The 19,053-nt window shown below is 47.1% G+C and overlaps 2 protein-coding genes and 1 long non-coding RNA gene across 4 annotated transcripts; 2 read left to right on the top strand and 1 right to left on the bottom strand.

Moving 5' to 3' along the window:
* The first annotated feature begins 566 nt into the window (after positions 1–566).
* HOXA2 (homeobox A2) lies at positions 567–3,299 on the top strand. Its single transcript, XM_036863714.1, has 2 exons — positions 567–1,842; positions 2,529–3,299. Exons 1-2 carry the CDS (start codon positions 1,353–1,355, stop codon positions 3,266–3,268), a joined length of 1,230 nt encoding a protein of 409 aa, XP_036719609.1. The 5' UTR covers positions 567–1,352; the 3' UTR covers positions 3,269–3,299.
* A 771-nt stretch (positions 3,300–4,070) lies between these two features.
* LOC118900885 lies at positions 4,071–7,757 on the bottom strand. Its single transcript, XR_005021244.1, has 2 exons — positions 7,549–7,757; positions 4,071–4,207 (listed from the first exon to the last, which is right to left on the bottom strand). It is a non-coding gene; the product is annotated as an uncharacterized LOC118900885 (long non-coding RNA).
* Positions 7,758–7,887: 130 nt separating this feature from the next.
* On the top strand, positions 7,888–10,664 carry HOXA1 (homeobox A1). 2 transcript variants are annotated; one of them, XM_036863717.1, is made up of 3 exons: positions 7,888–8,364; positions 8,568–8,662; positions 9,153–9,281. In XM_036863717.1, exons 1-2 carry the CDS (start codon positions 8,020–8,022, stop codon positions 8,625–8,627), a joined length of 405 nt encoding a protein of 134 aa, XP_036719612.1. In that variant the 5' UTR covers positions 7,888–8,019; the 3' UTR covers positions 8,628–8,662; positions 9,153–9,281. The 2 variants fall into 2 exon arrangements, with proteins under 2 accessions (XP_036719612.1, XP_036719611.1); XM_036863716.1 differs by having other exon boundaries at positions 7,888–8,662; positions 9,153–10,664.
* The last annotated feature ends 8,389 nt before the right edge of the window (positions 10,665–19,053 follow it).

Consider the following 19,053-nt stretch of genomic DNA (forward strand, 5'->3'; position numbering starts at 1 on the left):
ACAAGGATGAGAAGAAAGGGAGGAAAAGAAAAAGAAAAAACGAGAGAACAAGCAAGCGCCTTCTCCTTCCGTGCTGCTAACTTCCACCAGACTTCCTGGAAATCAGAAATACTTACCGCACCCGAGCCCTACGGGTATGAAACCCAGAATGCCAGGAGCCGCACGCGCCTGCTCGGGGCGGCATTTCTTTGGCTGGCCGCCGCCCTGGCTACAGGGATTTGGACACATGGATCTGGGGTTGTTGTCTCGCTTGGCACATGCATCTATCTTTCTCGAGCCACTCCTGAGAAGTTGATGGCGCAGGAGGGTCGGGAAGCCTGGAGAGCCGCCTCCCGTTTTCCGCTTCCCGCTGGAGCCAGATGCATAGTTGTCGTGGAAAAGCCGGCTAACAATGGGTCGGGGTCCAGGGTCCGTGGGCGCGGACTCCGAGCTGGGCTTTGGGAGGGGGGCGAGGGCCTGAGGGAAGTGGGGGGAGGAGAGGTGGACAGAGGAGAGACAGGGCGGAGGAGAGGGGAGAAGAGGGGAAAAAAAGAGGAAAAGAGGGAAAGACAGACGGGAAGGAAAACAGAGACAGACCAGTTCTGAGATCCAGGAACTGGTTTTAGATAAGGCGGAGGAGGAAAAGGGAAATAAAAGGGAGGAACCCCCCAAAAGAATCCTTCTCTCTCTTTCTGTCCCCCCCCCCACCGCCCCCGCCCTTCCTCTCTCTGTCTCATCTCCCCTCTCCCTCTGCTTCTTCCTCCTGCCTCAGCAGAACTTATGTGGTTGGGATGCGGGGCCCTCGGGTGTCAAAACTTTAAGATTAATGGATTACTTTGTTAATGACTGCAGGCGTCAGACTGAGGTGCTTAAATGATTTGTGAGGTGCGAGGCGTCTTCCCGACAGTCCCAAACAATGCGCGGAGTGTGCGGGGGAGGCAGAGGGCAGCCGCCGCCGGGACCCGCTGCAGGGCTCACCACTCGCACGCACTCACACACTCCCACACACACTCCCAGGCGCACACACCAGATCCGTGCTGATCAGGAGGCAGGCAGGCACCCTCGCCCCCACGCACTCCCAGGCATCCCTAACCCACACCCACATATAGGTATTTTTGCCCTGAAAAAAGTGTAAATAAAGCCTCGCTGGCCCCCAATGAGGCGTTCCTTCCCGACTTTTTTGGATCAATCAAACAGACAGTGGCTTCTTTTGATTAAAGCCCAAATTGTCATTGGGCAGAAGCAATCATGTGACAGCCAATTCGGTCCAATTTCAACCTTGTCTCCATGAATTCAATAGTTTAATAGTAGCGCGGTCCCCATACGGCTGTAATCAGTGAATTAGAAAAAAAACACCCCAGCAGCGATCTTCTATGATAGATTTTTTTTTTCCCTCCGCGCTCGCCTTTTTCCTGGGCCTTGCCCCCCCAAAGCCCCTCCAGAAGAGGGAACTTTTTCTCCGAGGGGGCTCCAAGGAGAAGGCCATGAATTACGAATTTGAGCGAGAGATTGGTTTTATCAATAGCCAGCCGTCGCTCGCTGAGTGCCTGACATCTTTTCCCCCTGTCGCTGATACATTTCAAAGTTCATCAATCAAGACCTCGACGCTTTCACACTCGACACTGATTCCTCCTCCTTTTGAGCAGACCATTCCCAGCCTGAACCCGGGCAGTCACCCTCGCCACGGCGCTGGCGGCCGCCCCAAGCCGAGCCCCGCGGGCAGCCGCGGCAGCCCAGTGCCCGCCGGCGCCCTGCAGCCGCCCGAGTACCCCTGGATGAAGGAGAAGAAGGCGGCCAAGAAAACCGCGCTGCCGCCCGCCTCGGCCGCTGCCGCCACCGGCCCTGCCTGCCTCAGCCACAAAGGTCAGTCCAAAGACTTGGCCCCAGGTCCCCAGACCCTCTTCCCCTTCTGGGCTGCTCCGAGAGCGGTTATGGGGGGAGGGGAGCGTGGGCTGGGAGAGAAGGGGGAGAGAGAGAGATGCTTGGCTGCTTTCCCTTCCCCTGTGGGCTCAGGAGTGGGTTTGATGTTGAGAAAAGGGATCCTGCGTTCTGCAATGATTATATATATATATATATATATATATATATATATATATATATATATATATATATATTTTAAGAAGGGGGTGGGGGAACTTTCCCTAACTTGTGTAATGTGGGATGATTTATTTGAGTTGGAACTGACCTCCTCTTGTCTAGTTGTCCTAGAGTTTGGCTTTTTGACAGTAATGAAGAGTGATAGATCGCTCTTGCTCAGCTAAGCAGCTGATGCATTAATTATAAATTGTGGTGTGGCTAATATAAAGTTTGCTCCCGGATGGAGAGGTTGGGGGGAGCTACAGGCAAGAATTTGATGGAGGTGGAAGAGATGGGGTCTCCCCGGGCTGGGCTCCCAGGAAAGGCAGCACAATAGCTTTACTGCATCCAGGGGCGGCCATTTTGTTGCAGTTGATCTTTTCTGCTATATTTATTCTCCAGTGGAATAACCCCGCTCGGACCCCTCCACCTCCAACTGTGCGTGTGTCTCTTGTTGGTTTCCCTTTCCGCAGAATCCCTGGAAATCGCCGATGGCAGCGGCGGGGGCTCCCGGCGCCTGAGAACTGCTTACACCAACACGCAGCTTTTAGAGCTGGAAAAAGAATTTCATTTCAACAAGTACCTTTGCAGACCCCGAAGGGTGGAAATTGCAGCGCTGCTGGATTTGACTGAGAGACAAGTGAAAGTGTGGTTTCAGAACCGGAGGATGAAGCACAAGAGGCAGACCCAGTGCAAGGAGAACCAAAACAGCGAAGGAAAATTTAAAAGCCTTGAAGACTCTGAGAAAGTGGAGGAGGACGAGGAAGAGAAGTCGCTCTTTGAGCAAGCCCTCAGCGTCTCCGGGGCCCTTCTGGAGAGGGAAGGTTACACTTTTCAGCAAAATGCCCTCTCTCAGCAGCAGGCTCCCAATGGACACAATGGTGACTCCCAAAGTTTCCCAGTTTCGCCTTTAACCAGCAATGAAAAAAATCTGAAACATTTTCAGCACCAGTCACCCACTGTTCCTAACTGCTTGTCAACAATGGGCCAGAACTGTGGCTCTGGCCTAAACAATGACAGTCCCGAGGCCCTCGAGGTCCCCTCTTTGCAGGACTTTAACGTTTTTTCCACAGATTCCTGCCTGCAGCTTTCAGATGCAGTCTCGCCCAGTTTGCCGGGTTCCCTCGACAGTCCTGTAGATATTTCAGCTGACAGCTTTGACTTTTTTACAGACACACTCACCACAATCGACTTGCAGCATCTGAATTACTAAAAACATTAAAGCAAAACAAAGCATCACAAAACAAAAACCCCTTTGACTGGGTGGTTTTGCCTTCCTTTATTCTGAGAGTTAATTTTTATTTTATTTTCTTCTTGACTTATCCTCTCCCTCCTTTAAATGTTGAAGATTTTTCTGTTTAGTGATTCCCTTAACCCAGTTACAGAGCCATCTTTTTCAGATTATTTTGGAGTTTTAGTTGTTTAAAATCTAATCCAACAACCCTCTGTGATTTCCTGAAAGCAATATATGAGGCCTGCAAGAAAGTGATCATATAATTGTATCTTCACTTTCTTTTTATTTTTGTATTACATTAGGATGCATTGTCATGCGTATTTTTGGTAGAATAAATTCTCCTTTGCTATAAGTAGCTTTCTTATTTTTTTTCCTCCCCCTCTTTCTCAAGGCTCATAACAGTTTCTTTTTCCTCTTTTAGTCTAACTTGGTAAATAAAATTCTGGTCACAATCCATTTTCTTTTTCAATTTTAATATATTTATTAAATGGGCATGTTCAAAGTCTTCAATAGACAGCAACAAAAAAAGAAAGCCAGAAAATGGTTAGGGCTTCTGAGAAGTGTGTTTTTTTGTTTTTTAAGGGAATGGATTAGGTTTTTCAATGTAGAGGTTCAAGCCATAGATTTAAATTGGTAATAGAAACAGGATTGGGCAGCCTCAGAGTTGGGCCAAGCCCAAGCTTTTGAAAGTGGAGAAATAAAGTGCCTACAGAAACCTCCAACTCCAGGAAGGAGGAACATGGAGTTTCTTTAACAAGCTATCAGTCTCCAGGTCAATAACTAAGTTATCAAGAATTCATTTATTTATACACATTTGTTTCAAACATTTACATTCCAAACCCCTCCCCCACAAATCCCCGAACATTTTCAGTGTGGTTGATTAGTCTCCCAGCTGTTGATGGGTCCAGGCAAACAGACCTAAAACAGAAAAACAAAAATAAAAAAAAAAAACAATGGTTACTAGCTGGAAAATGCACTTCAGAAAGGGGTTTTTTTTTTGCAATCCTCTGGTTCAGTCATTCTAGGATTCTTTTTTTTTTTTCAGGGTCAGAAAAATCAATATTTCATTCTTAAATCTGTTTACATGGCAAATAATGGATCATTAAAGCTTTGAAGTCAGGTTAGCAAGATGAGATTTAAAGTGGAGTGTTTCTACCCTCCAGGTTATAAATTAACCCAGTTTCTAGAGAGAGAAAGAGAAAAAGCACTTTAAATGAAATATCAATAAAATGTGAACTAGGGATGTTACTGGGTTGTTCTGGTTTTTTCTCCCTTCTTATGTCTCCCCATGTTTATTTTTCCCTTACTGAGCTCTGTTCCGATGGCTACTTACCGTGAGAAAAGGCAGCTAGTAAGCAACATGTGTGGGGGGCGGGTTGATTTGAGAACCCGGCTCGTAATAGCAAAGGCTTGGAAGTTATGAGGAAATCGCGATCCTTCTCCACAGGTTTGCTGCCTACCTTCCCCCACCCTTTTGCCCCCTAAATCCCGGCAGCGGCGGAGGCGAGTGGGGACCCGGGCAGGTCTCCTGCCGCAGGCGCGGAGCGGAGCAGGCGGCCCGGCCGCGGCCAGGGTTTAGCCGCTGCTGTTTGCGATTCATCCTACGCTCATAAATCAAACGCTTTCTATGAATGAGAATGTCATCAAAGAGATCAATTGCAGGAACACATGCACAAATAAAAATCCTCTTACGTATTTGCCGGGAATCCCCGTCCGAAAGCATTAAGTTAGAAGGCGTTTAGTCATAATTCATTTTTATTGCTCTTTTAAAACAACAGCTTGGCTGAGCCGCGGATGCCATGAACAGCTCGGGGCCTCGGCGGCGTTTTGTCTCCTCCTCGTTCCTTCCCTTTCTACTACTAGAAGAGCCCTGAAAGAGGCGCTTTGAGCTCAACAAGCCGCTTGCAAGCAATCATTTAAATAGTGACCGAGCTCGCCTTTCACGCACTCTCCCCGGGCGTTTAAAGAGACTTTAGCTCGCGTCGTGGGGCGCTGGCCTACTTGCCCCGAGGACCTAGGGTCTCCCACCCGGCGAAATGAGCCCTAGGATTTCGTGGTGGTGAAGGAACCAAGCTACGGAAGCCTGCAGGATCGAGGCCAGAGGAGGCTGCCTTTGTGAGCCGCACCGGGAGAGCGGCGCTCTGGGCGACCAGCCGGGGCGGAGTCGGCTCGACCTCGAGAGCCCGGCCAGCCCCGAGCAGTGCGCGGAGGCGGGTCGGTCGCGGCCCGTGTGCAGCTGCCCTGTGTGCTAGCGCAAGCTTGTGATCCCAAGAAAAACACTCCACCCACGATGGCCGGGAAAAAGGCCCGGAGGGAGGAAGAGAGGTGGAGGGAGAGGAGCTCAGAGGCGGAGAACTAGCAGAGGAAGGAGAGCGGTTGCAGACTGGGGTGGCTTTGTGGCGCGAGCCCTGCTGCCGAGGGGGTCGTGCAGACCCGAGCCGAGGAGGCCAACAAAGGGACAGGAATGAGGCAAGGGGGAGAACGTACCGACGAGCTTCGGCTGTGAGAGCAGATCGTCCTCAATGCCAGGCCAGACCCCTAAAGTCCTGCCTCCTCCCCCACAGGAGCCCCTTCTCTCCCCACCCTGGCTGGAGGCCTGGCGCTCCCAAGGAAGCCACCTCCAGGAGGGCCTCCTTGCCTTTTCCCTTCTCCCGGATGAGGCTCCCCAGGTGCTGAAACTGGGGCAGGAGTGACCTTTCCTGGTTCCCTCTTAACCATGATTGGGGATGGGTCGCAGGTCACAGGAAAATACCCTTTCAAAAGGAAATGTTTAGGAAAAGTGTTCCTTTGCTACTGAGGGAATCTACAGTCAAATGTCTGCCAGTTTTCCCTCTTGGGGAGACAGGTTAGGAGGGAACTTCTATACGTGAAGAACAGAACACAGAAACCTGAAAGGCTGACTAACACATTTGAAATGTGCCTGCCTCAAGAAAAACTTCCTTCTTTTAACTGCGGAGGGAAAGCTAGAGAGGAGTGGGAACCCCAAATCCACATGCAATCCTCAGATAAATTTGATCTGTCGGATTCCGATGTGGTGAACATGGTCAGAATAAAGCTATACAGCATTGGCTGCAAAGCTTCCGGATGATGTCTGGATTTATTTTACCCAATAATGCATCAATTCTTGGCCTCTGTTTGGCCTTTTCTCTCTACAAGCTAAGGGTTCACACGAAACCTAATAGTAAACAGCAATTAACGACCTCGTCGGCATCGGGGTAGGACGAGGGTGATGGAGAACAGGACCCCTGTCCTGGGATGACGCTCAGATTTGCACGTGTCTCTCTAGGGAAAGACTTGAAGGTTCACACAAGGAACTATGCAGTCAGTTGTTGGGGAAGGAGGAAATGTCCCGTCCACCATCAGCCATCTGTCCCCCGCCCCTCCCACCTGCCAGCCCCCCACCCCCACTTCAGCTGTGCAGTAGAATGGGGGGTGGTGGATAAAGGAAGCTCTACCACTCCTAACATCTCCCTCCAGAAAACGAGAAACGTTGCGGGGGGTGTGGGGGGGGAGAGTCCATCGTACTTTGCGGGAGCCGTGGTCTCGCCCTTTGAGGCCCTGGTCGGAGCACGAAGGCTCCTGGGTCCTAGGGAGCCGGCAGATGGCCTGCAGCGCAGGGCCCGGCCCCCAGGCTTGCCACGTCCTCTAGCGTCATCTCTCTCCCCCCGCCTCCTACCCCTCAAAATCCACCGGCGGAGTTGCTACGGATCCCGTAGGGCTCCCAGAGCAAGCTGAGTGGGGAGGAGAAAGGGGCGGAGAGCGAGGAGAGAGGGAGGGCGAAGAGCCGGGCCACCCCTGGCCTTGGCCAGAAAGCCTAGCTCCCAAGGCTTACCCACACCCGGGCGTCGAATTACAAAAGCTCCTCGTTGCCACGCTAATAGCCGGGGGGTGGGGGGGGGAGCGAGAGGGAGGAGGAAGGGGGGGAGGAGGAAAGGAGGCTTCAAGACCCTCCTTGGAGAAGGGAAGTTTCCTTTTTTGCTCTCGTCCCCTCCACGCCCACTCGGGTTCCTCCCAGCCAGCTCTCTGCGTACTTCCCTCTCCATCCCGAGCTTAGAGAGCTGGTGGCCCAGCCTCGTCCTACGCCACCGTTCTCGGCACTCCTCGAGGCACCGCAGAAGGGACTGAAGGGAAAGCGCCCGGGGAGCAACCCTTCCAATTCCTTGCGTTCCGGGCTCGGCCAGTGTGCTAGTGGCGGCCCAGCTAGCTCCCGCCCACTGATTCCCGACCCGAGAGATCGAGGAGCCCTCCTCGCTTCTCACCTCTTGCCAATTCATCTTTCTGTGCGTGGTGGGGAGGGGGGCGGTGACGGGGGATGCCTTCCAGCCCCCACTTCCCGGAGCGGGGGGGCCGATCGGAGTCAGCGCGCGCAGAAAGCAGCCTCTGCTCCCCTTCGCCCCAGCGCTCCGAATCTGCCCCGGCAGCTGCCGCAGCTGCTGCTGCCGCCCGGGCTGCCTGGGGGGGCGACTGCGCGTCACCTAGACTGAGGAGCGCCGGGGATTTAAATGCCACTGAAATGGTGATCCATCACCGCAGGAGCCAGCAAACTTTCGCAGCAAGCTCCGCCATTGGCTGATATAGTCACGTGCCCCTTCCCTAGCGCCCTCCGCCCTCCCGCCCCCCCTCTTGCGCACTGTACATTCATATCATTTTTCTTCTCCGGCCCCATGGAGGAAGTGAGAAAGTTGGCACGGTCACCCAGGGCTTCGCAGGACCCGGTCACTCAGTGACAGATGGACAATGCAAGAATGAGCTCCTTCCTGGAATACCCCATCCTCAGCGGTGGCGACTCGGGGACCTGCTCAGCGCGAGCCTACCCCTCCGACCATGGAATTACAACTTTCCAATCGTGCGCGGTCAGTGCCAACAGCTGTGGCGGCGACGACCGCTTCCTAGTGGGCAGGGGGGTGCAGATCAGCCCGCCCCACCACCACCACCATCACCACCCCCAGCCGGCCACCTACCAGACTCCTGGGAACCTGGGGGTATCCTACTCCCACTCGAGTTGTGGTCCAAGCTACGGCGCGCAGAACTTCGGCGCGCCTTACAGCCCCTACGCGTTAAATCAGGAAGCAGAAGTAAGTGGTGGGTACCCCTCGTGCGCTCCCGCTGTTTACTCTGGAAATCTCTCATCTCCCATGGTCCAGCATCACCACCACCACCAGGGTTATGCCGGGGGCGCGGTGGGCTCGCCTCAGTACATTCACCACTCATATGGACAAGAGCACCAGAGCCTGGCCTTGGCCACGTATAATAACTCCTTGTCCCCTCTCCACGCCAGCCACCAAGAAGCCTGTCGCTCCCCTGCATCAGAGACATCTTCTCCAGCACAGACCTTTGACTGGATGAAAGTCAAAAGAAACCCTCCCAAAACAGGTCAGTCTTGCCATTCCATGAAAGCTCCTTGATGATTTTGGAAGGAGCTGGTATGCTTAGTTTCCAAGGAAAATTAATCATGTTTTTTTTGGTTTTTTTTTTTAAAGTTCTTGCTTCCCACCTGTGTTGTAGGGTGTGGGGAGGTTTAACCAGGTGCGTTGGGGCAAAGGAGAGTCTGGGACTGCTGTATTTCCAAAGGGGCTGGGTTTTAGAGGTTTGGGAAGTAGGAAGTGGGAAGTGGGTAGGTGTGTGTGTGTGGGGGGGCGTCCTGTTAATATCTCCAGGCTCCATTAATCACGGTCTGACCATGCTAATGGTTGATTTCAGATTAACACTTTACACCTCATCACTCACCCTCCCAAGCCCGGTTTATGTTCAGAAATTCTTGATTCCCCTTTACCCGAAGGTTGCTCTGAAGCGTGTACGGAATCTCAGATCGATTATAAAAATTTTTACCTTTTCCTCTTATCGCTTCCCACCTTGCCCCCAGGGAAAGTCGGAGAGTATGGCTACGTGGGTCAACCGAATGCAGTGCGTACCAACTTCACCACTAAACAGCTCACGGAGCTGGAGAAGGAGTTTCACTTCAACAAGTACTTGACGCGCGCCCGCAGGGTGGAGATTGCCGCATCCCTGCAGCTCAATGAGACCCAGGTGAAGATCTGGTTCCAGAACCGCCGAATGAAGCAGAAGAAACGAGAGAAGGAGGGCCTCTTGCCCATCTCTCCAGCCACTCCGACGGGAAGCGAAGAGAAGGCCGAGGAATCCTCAGAGAAGTCCAGCTCCTCACCCTGTGTTCCTTCCCCGGGGTCTTCTACCTCAGACACTCTACCTACCTCCCACTGAGGCCGCCCCGGCCCCACTCTGCAGCCCAGGCTACTCCTCCGGCTGGGACTTCTTACCCAAAGCACATTCTTACCTTATCTTCCTTTCCATTTACAATCTTTCTCTTCCTTTCTGATCCTATCTGGGGAACTACTGGCCAGGATAATGTGTTTCCAGAGAATTCTGGATTAGAAACTTGATGAGGGGGGAGGGGGGAGGGGGGTGTTAGCTCCTTAATGCAGATTGAGTGCCAGCATCAATTTTCTGATGGCACCTAACACCCCTACTTTTAGGAGATTTTGACAGAACCTACTGTTCCTTTCAGATGCCCTTTGGAAAATAGTTTCCTCTGCCAGCCGAAACATGTCAGAGCGAGGCCTCTCATCTTTTATCTATCTGTATATTTACAGTTCTCTCCTACTTTGCCCTTAAAGTAGGCTAGAGAGAGAGAAGAGGGTCCAGGAGCTCATGAAGAACAGATACACTATGAGAGTGTTTACACAATTAATTCATCCCTTAATTTAATTCAATTTCATGTGTGTGAGTTTGCTAGTTGTAAATGCTTTGTCCTGAAAGATTTATCTTTATACAGATTTTCTAGAAATGTTTTGATTAAGTGACTAAAACACGGTGGGCAAAGTCTCAAAGCTGGTAGAACTTTATATGTGATTATAGGTTAAAGAATTAAAAGCTCTCATTTAAAATCAATCAGATGCCTCAGATGGTAGCCTCAATTTGTTCTTTCAGTGAGTTAAGAAGGCCTGCAGAATACAAGGGTCAGAAACCTTGCTTCCTGTGCTAAGTCTCTCCCCATCCCCACTCCTTTCTTGTTTCTCTGCCCACACTCTATTTAAAATTTGTGCTGGATTATTCAGGACCTAAATGTATTATTCAAACCAGCTTCTTCCTTCCACAGTTATCTTAGCTGGATATGATATATTTTCAGCTCAATTGTTAATGTGATGGATGGCACAATGAATGTATATTTTGTGTGATTCGTGAACAGTCTTTTGCATGTCGCACAATGTTTTGATGTCCCTGAAGTACCACACTGAGTTCTATCAGTTATCCTTTGTGATATTCCCCATTTCCTGTACAATCATGAACAGCTCAGAGATCCCGGAGTGATGTGATCCAGAGCAGAATTTACGGGTCTTAAGATGTCTGTAATAAATATATTCGGGTTTCAGATATGCTTACGCATCTGTGTATTTGGCTTGGCTACAATTTACTGGTTCCTACAAAGTTGGCTCATTTCATGTGGGGAAGGGGAGAAGTGTGGTGTGTATTTTCAAAGAGGTGGGCCTTTTCTTGAAAAAAAAAAAGGAAAGGCTTTTCACTATGTAGCTGAAGCTTCCCCTATGAGTGTTACTGCACCTAACGATGTCTATGTAATAGGTTGATTTTCTTTAAAATAGCAGGAGCTGTTTTATTATAATCAAAGTTCATTATGGAAAAAAATGAATGGTGAAGAAATTTATGAAGCAGATCTATTTTTGAAACAAACATGGATACTTCCTGGGTCAAGTGCTAACCTTTTCACCTCCAACTCAATGTTGACATATATATAAACAGAATCCCCTTCAAAAGCTGAAACTCTTCAGTCAGTCTTTCCTCACATCAATGAACCAAGGGCTAAGAGATTCACATTTAATTAGCTCCAGTATAAAGCTGTTTGAGGACGGGGCCCCCACCCCACCCCTCTTCCTTCTTTTTGGATTGTTGGACAGCGTGCCAAAATATTCCACTCTTTAAATTGAGTGTGGTCTGTACTGAGTAAACCCTTGCATCCCTCCTCCAATTCCTCCTGTCAATATCCACTCTCCTTCCTGCCACTTCTTAACCCCCTACTCCCAATTCCTTCTGGGTTACATATCTCATTCCCATCAGATTCAGCTTTGATTTCACAGCCATCATGGCTGTAATGGGTCTACTGCTCCATTTCCATGCCACATAACCCAGAAAAACATTTTAATTTTCTCTGGGCTCAATAGGTTCTTCCAGGTGAACTTGTGGAAGCCGCCCTGAAGTCTGTCAATATTCAAGTTGCTTCTGACCAATGCATGTGTCTGCTGGTCTCAAACAGAGGAAGCCAGCAAATCAAAAAGTTCAAAGTGACTCTCCTCCTAGACCTGTTACCACATTCCCTTTACTTTCACACATTTTTGGAGGCTCTAATTTAAGCCCAAGAGTAGAGCAGAAATTTTACAGCATCACAAACAAATACAGACATGACTTCCGCTCCAAAGGGTGTTTTACAAAGGATGGGCTGGGGTTCAGGGTGGGTGGGTGGTGAGAAATCCTACAAAAACTTGTAATTTGCAGGCCTCCTAGAGCATCCTTGAGATTTCCTGTAGTTCCCTGTCAAAGAGAGCGAGCCTGGACTCTGCAGGCGCAGTTGCTGCGGCCATATCAAGGGCACCCGGTGCCCTCCCCTCAGCTCCTGGGTTCTGGGGTTGCTTCTAAAAGACTCAAGTGGATGGAGGAGAACTTCAAAGTCAGCCAACTCTTTCTTTCATTTCCCGCCTGGCAGTATACAGTATCTTTTGTTTATTAGTGTAAAGCCACACAGCAAAACAGATGGCTGGTTTCCAAATACTTTAATGTGTTAAAGTGTCATTTGCATGCCACTGCCGAGATTTCAATATCTAAAAGCAGGGCCAACCCGCTGGAATCCCGGAGATTCCAATCTTCTAGGTGCTGGTTTTAACGTAGCTGAGAGAGAGGAGAACGATGAATTATGGCTAAACATCCCAAGCCTTCTCTAGGTCGTGGAATAAATCAATTAACAAGCAATGCATTTAGGAAACATTAATATACCTTTCAACAAGGAAAACATTTGTATCTTTTTAGTTGTCCCAATCGATTAAATCAAAGGCGCTTAACACATCCTATTTAAAGGTCTCTCTTTTTCTGTTTTGGTCTCTGAGGAGCACAGTTAGCTCCTTGAAAAATGACAGCCATGGTAACTGAAACGACAGAAGACAGAAAACAAAATAACATTTTATTGATAAATTTAAAAAGGACAAGAGTCTCAATTAGGGACTTGGGATAATCACAATATAAAATTCCAGTTTTCCAATGCTTTTTCCTCACTTCTCTCACCTTCATTCAAAGTACTCCAGAAATTCAGGGTGTCCCCAACTGAGGCTGAGTTGAAATTGTGCTGTGACTCTGAAGTCTGCTCTCGGCTTCACCTTTGAAAGTTTACTTTTGGAGGCTATTCAGATGCCCTGGTGTTTTCCTCTGGGGCAATCAGATTCAAACCGATCAATATTTACTCAGTCTGAAAGGGTTGTTGAAAAGCCTGCTAACAACAAACTGCTTAGCTGCTCACCCCTGTTTAATCTCAGGTTCACTGAAAGTTCAAGAAGAGATGAATGCAGTGATGGGTCACTTTAGAATGAGTCCCAGTGGTTTATCTGAGCTCTCTGCTAAAGGCAACAATTATAGTTCCATCCCTCTTTGGGAAAGGGTTAACTTGCCTATTATTCTTTTGCTAAACAGTGTTTACTAGAAACTTAAAACACTTTCCTCTCCCTTCCTGGCTTTTTTTTGGGGGTGGTGGTGGAGAGGGACTTTCCAGCTGCCCTTCTCCTGTCTCCTCTAGCTTTCTGCCAAGCCACTAGGTTTCATTTGACTTAAAATAAATTACACTGAATATTTAAAAAACGTTCAATTAGCCTGACAGAAGAGATCCGATTTATTTCAGATGCCAGGAACTATGAAATGAAGCTCTTTGGGCCATTAGAGTTTATCTTCTTTGCGAAAGAACAGGGCAAGATTGAATTGAAATCCATTTGCGTTTGAGTAATATCGACAATCAGAGCCCCAATATCCATCTGAGATGGCTGTTTAGACATCAGATGGGGGGAGTGTAGGGGGAAGTGACTTGTGCAGAAGCAAATACCTCAGGTGGAAAGTCAACTTTAAAATTTTATGCCCTCCGAGCATACGAACTGCTGAGATGAGAAAGGAAGACCCAAGGAAGCCAGTGGGGAATGGTGGGAGAAGATGCTGGACCCTGAAGCTAATTGCTACAGCTCTTCAGAGGTCAAAGTTCATATAATCACTGCATAAATGCATACTAAATAGGGACTTATTAAGCTTTTCTGATGGCTGAGCACGTCTGTGAAAAAAACGGTCACTGCTGTTTGTGTTTCTTCCTGAAGAATAATCATCCTTGCAGTAGAAGCTCTAGGAGTCTGAGTCTTTAATTTACTATTTTGAATGACAGGCAACCTTCTGTTTTAAAATTTTGAAAACGGTGCGTGAACAGCATCTTTCTTTATATTGGTTGGGACTGTAAAATACCTCTCTCAGAAATGCTATGGCTTTTTCAGCACACACAAGAACATCATGCTCCTATCAGATAAGCTACTCACTAGATGGCTAACTTTGGTGACCCTCTGCTGAAGATAACCTACTTTTTCCTGCATTTCTGAGAACACACAGAAGTTCTGTCTTAGGACTTCTTGTGCTTAGGTGACCAGAATGGATAGAAATCCATCTACCCAAACTCTAATTTTATGAGTCAGAGAGATAAGACACCCAGAGGTGGATTGATTTGACACAGAGCACATAATATCAATACTTACTTCCTAAATAAAAACCAGAGTGGCTTAGCACCTGAGGCCAGTGCACTGAATTCTAAATTCCTGACTTTATTTTGTTCCTTCCCATTTATTCAATATGATTAGTTTCAGGCTGGATATTGTTTAAATTTTTCTACTTCTGGTTTACTAGCCACACACTCAGTCAAGTCTTTGATTTTGAGGCCATCAGGATTACTGAATCTTTGAAACAATCTCCCAGTATGGCAGATGGAATGCTTCTGCCATCTTGTTTGAACAACAAAATGTTGGGCTACTTGCTGTTAAAGACATATGTTCTAAAAATATAAAAATAGAGATAGAGCGAGCAGGCAATGTTCAACATACGTATATTTGTTGTTGTTGTTTCTAAACCTAGACTAGAGAAGAACAAATGAAAGAGGAGTTGCCTGTACCCAAGTTCAACAACCTCCCTTAAACTGTCAAGTGGTATCAGCCAGGAAGGGCTTAGAGATGCAAGGAACATTCCAGGGGGTGTCTTAACCCTGAATCGTTTTTTTTTTTTTTGGTGCTTGTTTGTCTCTGTTTGTTTTGTGGCACAGCATATCCTCCTGAATTGTTCTGGTCCAAATTTCTTAATTTTCTCCACAACTTACTCATTTACCTAAAACTCACACACACACACACACACACACAAGCAAGGCACCCCAAGCCCAAACAATTAACATAAAGTTTCCTTACAACACAACCTGCCACGTTTTCCTTCCTCAGTGGTGTCCTACCGATCTCAGCAGAACCTGCTGCCCAAAGGGACATCTATGGCTGTCAGTGTTTGAAGAGCTTAACTGGAATCCCTAGCGTTTTAGAGCCTTATTTTTAATAACACCAATCATCAAATATAGCTGACCTTCGGGCTGCAGAACTGAAAACCAGTAATAATCAACGCTGCTCCGTAGACACTAGCTTATGACCCCACCACCCCCAATCCCAAACCCCAGTTACATCATGCAAAACAGTCTGGAAAGACTGCATTTTGAGCTTATTGTAAATAAATGAAAAGACCAATGTTTCTTTCTCAACATCTCCAGACACATCTAAAATATGTCTCCATTTTTTAAACATCCCATTACATTTTTCTTGTTAAAAATGTGTTTGTAAAACGTCTAGTCACAGAGCTAATCTATAGAAATCAGATTGCTTTACGTCTTCCTTTTAGGTTTGGGTGGTTACTTGCTAGTTAAAAGAAGGAAAGAAAGAAAAAAAGCACCAAGCAACTGCTTGCAACAGAAAATAAAGGAAAAATTATTGAATGACTTTTTTCTTTTTAAATCGGGCGACTTTTGAGCCGCGCTGGACACTTCACAAATTGCGACCTGCTACCTTTTAACAGAAAAATCGCCACAGACCCATACGAAGGCAGAAAGCAATGATTTAAGATGGTAGGGGACACCCCTCCCCCCAATATCAGCAAGGTTCTTGGACGGGAATTTTCCATTCTAGGAGCAAATGGGCTCCTTGCTTCAGGGCGCGCGGGAGGCAGCTGCCCCAGCCTCGGGGAGAGCACGGCGGGCGCGGAGACCCGGCCGGTGCTACTGCCTTGAGGGACGGGGTTCGGGGGGTGCCGTCCGGTCTCCGCGGGCCCGCGGGGGTGCAGGGGAGCCCAGACGTCGCGGCTACAACGACTTGCCCCCTCGGCTTCCCCGCCTTCTCTCTCCGAATTCCGGAGCGAACGCCGCGGTTCCTCTCACGTCCTCGCGGGACCCACGCGGAGCAGGAGGCAGCAGCACCCGGGCCTCCCCGGTGTGCGGCGCAGCCGAGCAGCGCCCGCGGGGTTGACCGTGAAAGCCACCGGAGTCGGGGCGCGTCTCCCGCGGCGGCTGAGAGCCCCGCCGGGTCTCAAGGGGCCACCTCGCCCCCCGTCTCCTCCTTCTTTCCCAGCCGGCACCCCTTGCGTCCGGCTGCTCCGGGGAGGGAGTCGCAGGGCCTGAGAGATGCGGCCTAAAATGCCGGAGGCGACCGCCTGACTCCTCTCGGTGAGGGCCTAGGCCTTGCGTGCAGCTCGCGAACCGCCCCCCCCGCGGGGTGCTGGACAGAACATTCACCCCCAGGAGAAGAAACCCAGGTCGGAAACTTAGCCCCCTAGTTCACCTTTCTGATTTGAAAGCGGAGGGAGACTTTACTCCCTGCCTGTCCCCTCCTCTCAGATATTTTCAACATACGTTTACTTGAGTAATATGTTCGTTCCCCTTCTGGTTCGACTAAGATGCTTTGAGGGTACAGGTGAGGGTTGCAGGTGTGGTGAGTTTCTAAACAGTGAATGTTCTAGAGAGACAAGTACTTCTCTGCTCAGGGAAACAGCCTTGCTTCTCAAATGTCCTCTCCTCATTCAGTTGCAGAGTCAAACCCTGCCTTGCCTCAAGTCTCAACTTCTTTCTAGAAAGTTTCCTGTACTACTTTCCACTCTACCAGCTGAGCCGCTCAGAGCTCCACCTTTTGCGCAGGAAGCTTTGTTATAGAACAACTAACGGGAGTTGTGTGTGAGTTTTGACTCCCCCCCTAAGAGATCTTAAGCTTCTTGAGGGCAGGGCTCTTGACGTTTAATAATGAGGAGGCAGTCCCTGGGGAAAGTGTTCTGGACTGGAATTCAGGACACCTGTGTTTAGTCTTTTCTCTTTCACAGTAGAAGCTTAGGTAGGTAGGATACTTAACCTTTCTATACTTTAAGATTCTTAAATTATAAAATAAGGCGAATGTTCTTGTTGACTTTTAAGTTACCCTCTAAAATTTATGTGATTTTTCAGAATCTTCAAAGTCTGGTATTTATTCAGGATTACTCTGAGCCAAGCCCTATGTCAAATACTTTACTTACATTAACTCATTTAATCTGCCCCAAGAAGGAAGTGTTTTTATTCTTTTGATTTTCAGATAAGGAAACGGAGAGGTCTAAGACGTTAAGTAACTTGTCCACTGAATCCAGAGTCCAAATTCTTATGCATTTTGTTGTAGTGCTTCTCCACAGTGCCAACCACATAAGTCCTCTACACAGAGTTATCAGGCTATTGGTGTTTGATACAGGTACTATCATGCTGGTAAAGAATTAGAGAGCTGGGGAAACTGTTTCATATCACATGTATGTGCAAACTATGGCTGTACCTTCTTGGGAAAATTAGCAAATAGCAAGTATTTGAATGAAAACAAAGCTAAAGAGAGAGATCAAATTTAACAGTAAAGTCAACGAGAGGATTAACTTAATAAAGACTTTTTTTCATGTCTGACACTAATTGGTTAAGGAAATAATTTTCAGGGAGAAGAAAGATACTGTTTATATTCACAAATGATGTCTGTGGCATGCCTAACATGTGCACAAAATTGGAAATATTCAATGCAAAATATAAATGTGTTGTCTCTATGAAAGCTAACATCCATATGGTTGGAAACATTTGAATGCATGAAGTCCCACTCCCTAGTTTTCACTTGGTTATTTGATATACTGAAAATCCAGTCACAATTTGCATTTAAAGAATAAAGGAAAAGAATAATTCATCCTCACCCAAAGGGGCCACTCCTCATAGTTTACCACTTTACACTTCTTGACTGAGAATAACAAGAGCAACCAGAACTTCGAGGAATATATCATGAGACCTAAAGAGAGCCAGTCTTCAGAAGTCAGTTATTCTCAGAACTCAGTTTGCACAAAGTCAGATTGAATTGTATGTAGAAACACATACATTTGCTTCTTCCCTTTTCTAATTTTCAGAAGTGAACAAGGACTTGGCATAATTACAAACATTACAATATTACTGATATTATTTAGTTTTGAATCACAGAATCTAAGACAAGAAGAGACATTAGAAGTCATCTAATTTGGTTTCTCTACTTTACAGGTGAAGAACCTAAGGTCCAAAAAGGTGCTAGCAGCAACAGTGGTAAGAAAAAAATATTTACTTATATCTTTAATAGGTACTTAAGTGGATATTAGAACTGGCAGGCATAAGTTAATCTCAAGCTAGATATATTAATAACATTAATGATTAATTACTATATTAAGTATAGTAATTACAGTAATTAATTTCAGTAATAATTAAATACTGAAGATCTAAAAGCTATTAAGAATAAGCAGGTTTGAATAACTAGATATATGCCCAGAGGGTTTCTTCCTTCCTACTTACCCCCAAGAATCTTACAGAAAAGGTGACTGCTCACATCCATCCTATCCCACGGGTAAAAAGGAACTGGCTGATCCATTTTATTTCTTCCATTTCAGAATTTTTTTTAATGTGATTTGACAGATGAAACAGAGACAAAATCAAGAAAAAAGCCAGGCTTCTTAATTGCCCTGCCCAAGCAGCTCAGATGGCATGTTAATTCCCCGGTTGTTCCCTGATTCAGACACCATGGAAGTTGAGGGCATTCTGGTTCCTATGAACCACAAGGACTTCACTTGCAATTCATTATCTTACATCCAGTACACTCCTTCTATGAGAGAGATCCAGACTTCAGCAAGTTGTGACAACTTATTCTTTTTATGTTAATATTTATTATTAACTTTCTTGGTACCAGATGCTGAGCTAAGAGTTTTATGTGTATCATATCTCAGTTAGTCTTCATAACAGCCTTATGATGTGGGTTTTACTATTCCCATTTACAGATGGAGAAACTGAAGTTTAGAGAAGTTCTCTAAGTTGCTCTCTATTACATAGTGAGTGATCAGTAAAGTTGAAATTGACAGCCCATGTATTTAATTCTCACATACTGAAGCCTCATGTCTTAAGAATGTGAAAGTAAAATGTAATTAAGACTAACCTTAAACTTAACTTCAGATTTAAAATGTTTATATTTTAGAAGCCTAGTGTTAAGTTGTTATAAACCTATATGTACACTATGAATGATCTTAGTTCTGTTGAAAAATATATTAAAAATATATAATTATGAACATGCATACAAAAAAGTTAATTTTTCTATTTGTGGTTTTATTGCTGACAGAATTGAAGCTCTCAGAATAACAATTATTTG

The sequence above is a fragment of the Balaenoptera musculus genome, chromosome 9 (genome assembly GCF_009873245.2).
Source record: "Balaenoptera musculus isolate JJ_BM4_2016_0621 chromosome 9, mBalMus1.pri.v3, whole genome shotgun sequence".
Classification (NCBI taxonomy): Eukaryota; Metazoa; Chordata; class Mammalia; order Artiodactyla; family Balaenopteridae; genus Balaenoptera; species Balaenoptera musculus.

Excerpts from the sequence above, each read along its gene's own strand:
- HOXA2 (XM_036863714.1), top strand. The coding sequence starts at position 1,353 with ATGATAGATTTTTTTTTTCCCTCCGCGCTCGCCTTTTTCCTGGGCCTT. Across the intron at positions 1,843-2,528 it reads TGCCTGCCTCAGCCACAAAG|AATCCCTGGAAATCGCCGAT; the intron begins GTCAGTCCAAAG and ends CCCTTTCCGCAG.
- HOXA1 (XM_036863716.1), top strand. The coding sequence starts at position 8,020 with ATGGACAATGCAAGAATGAGCTCCTTCCTGGAATACCCCATCCTCAGC. Across the intron at positions 8,663-9,152 it reads AAGAAACCCTCCCAAAACAG|GGAAAGTCGGAGAGTATGGC; the intron begins GTCAGTCTTGCC and ends CCTTGCCCCCAG.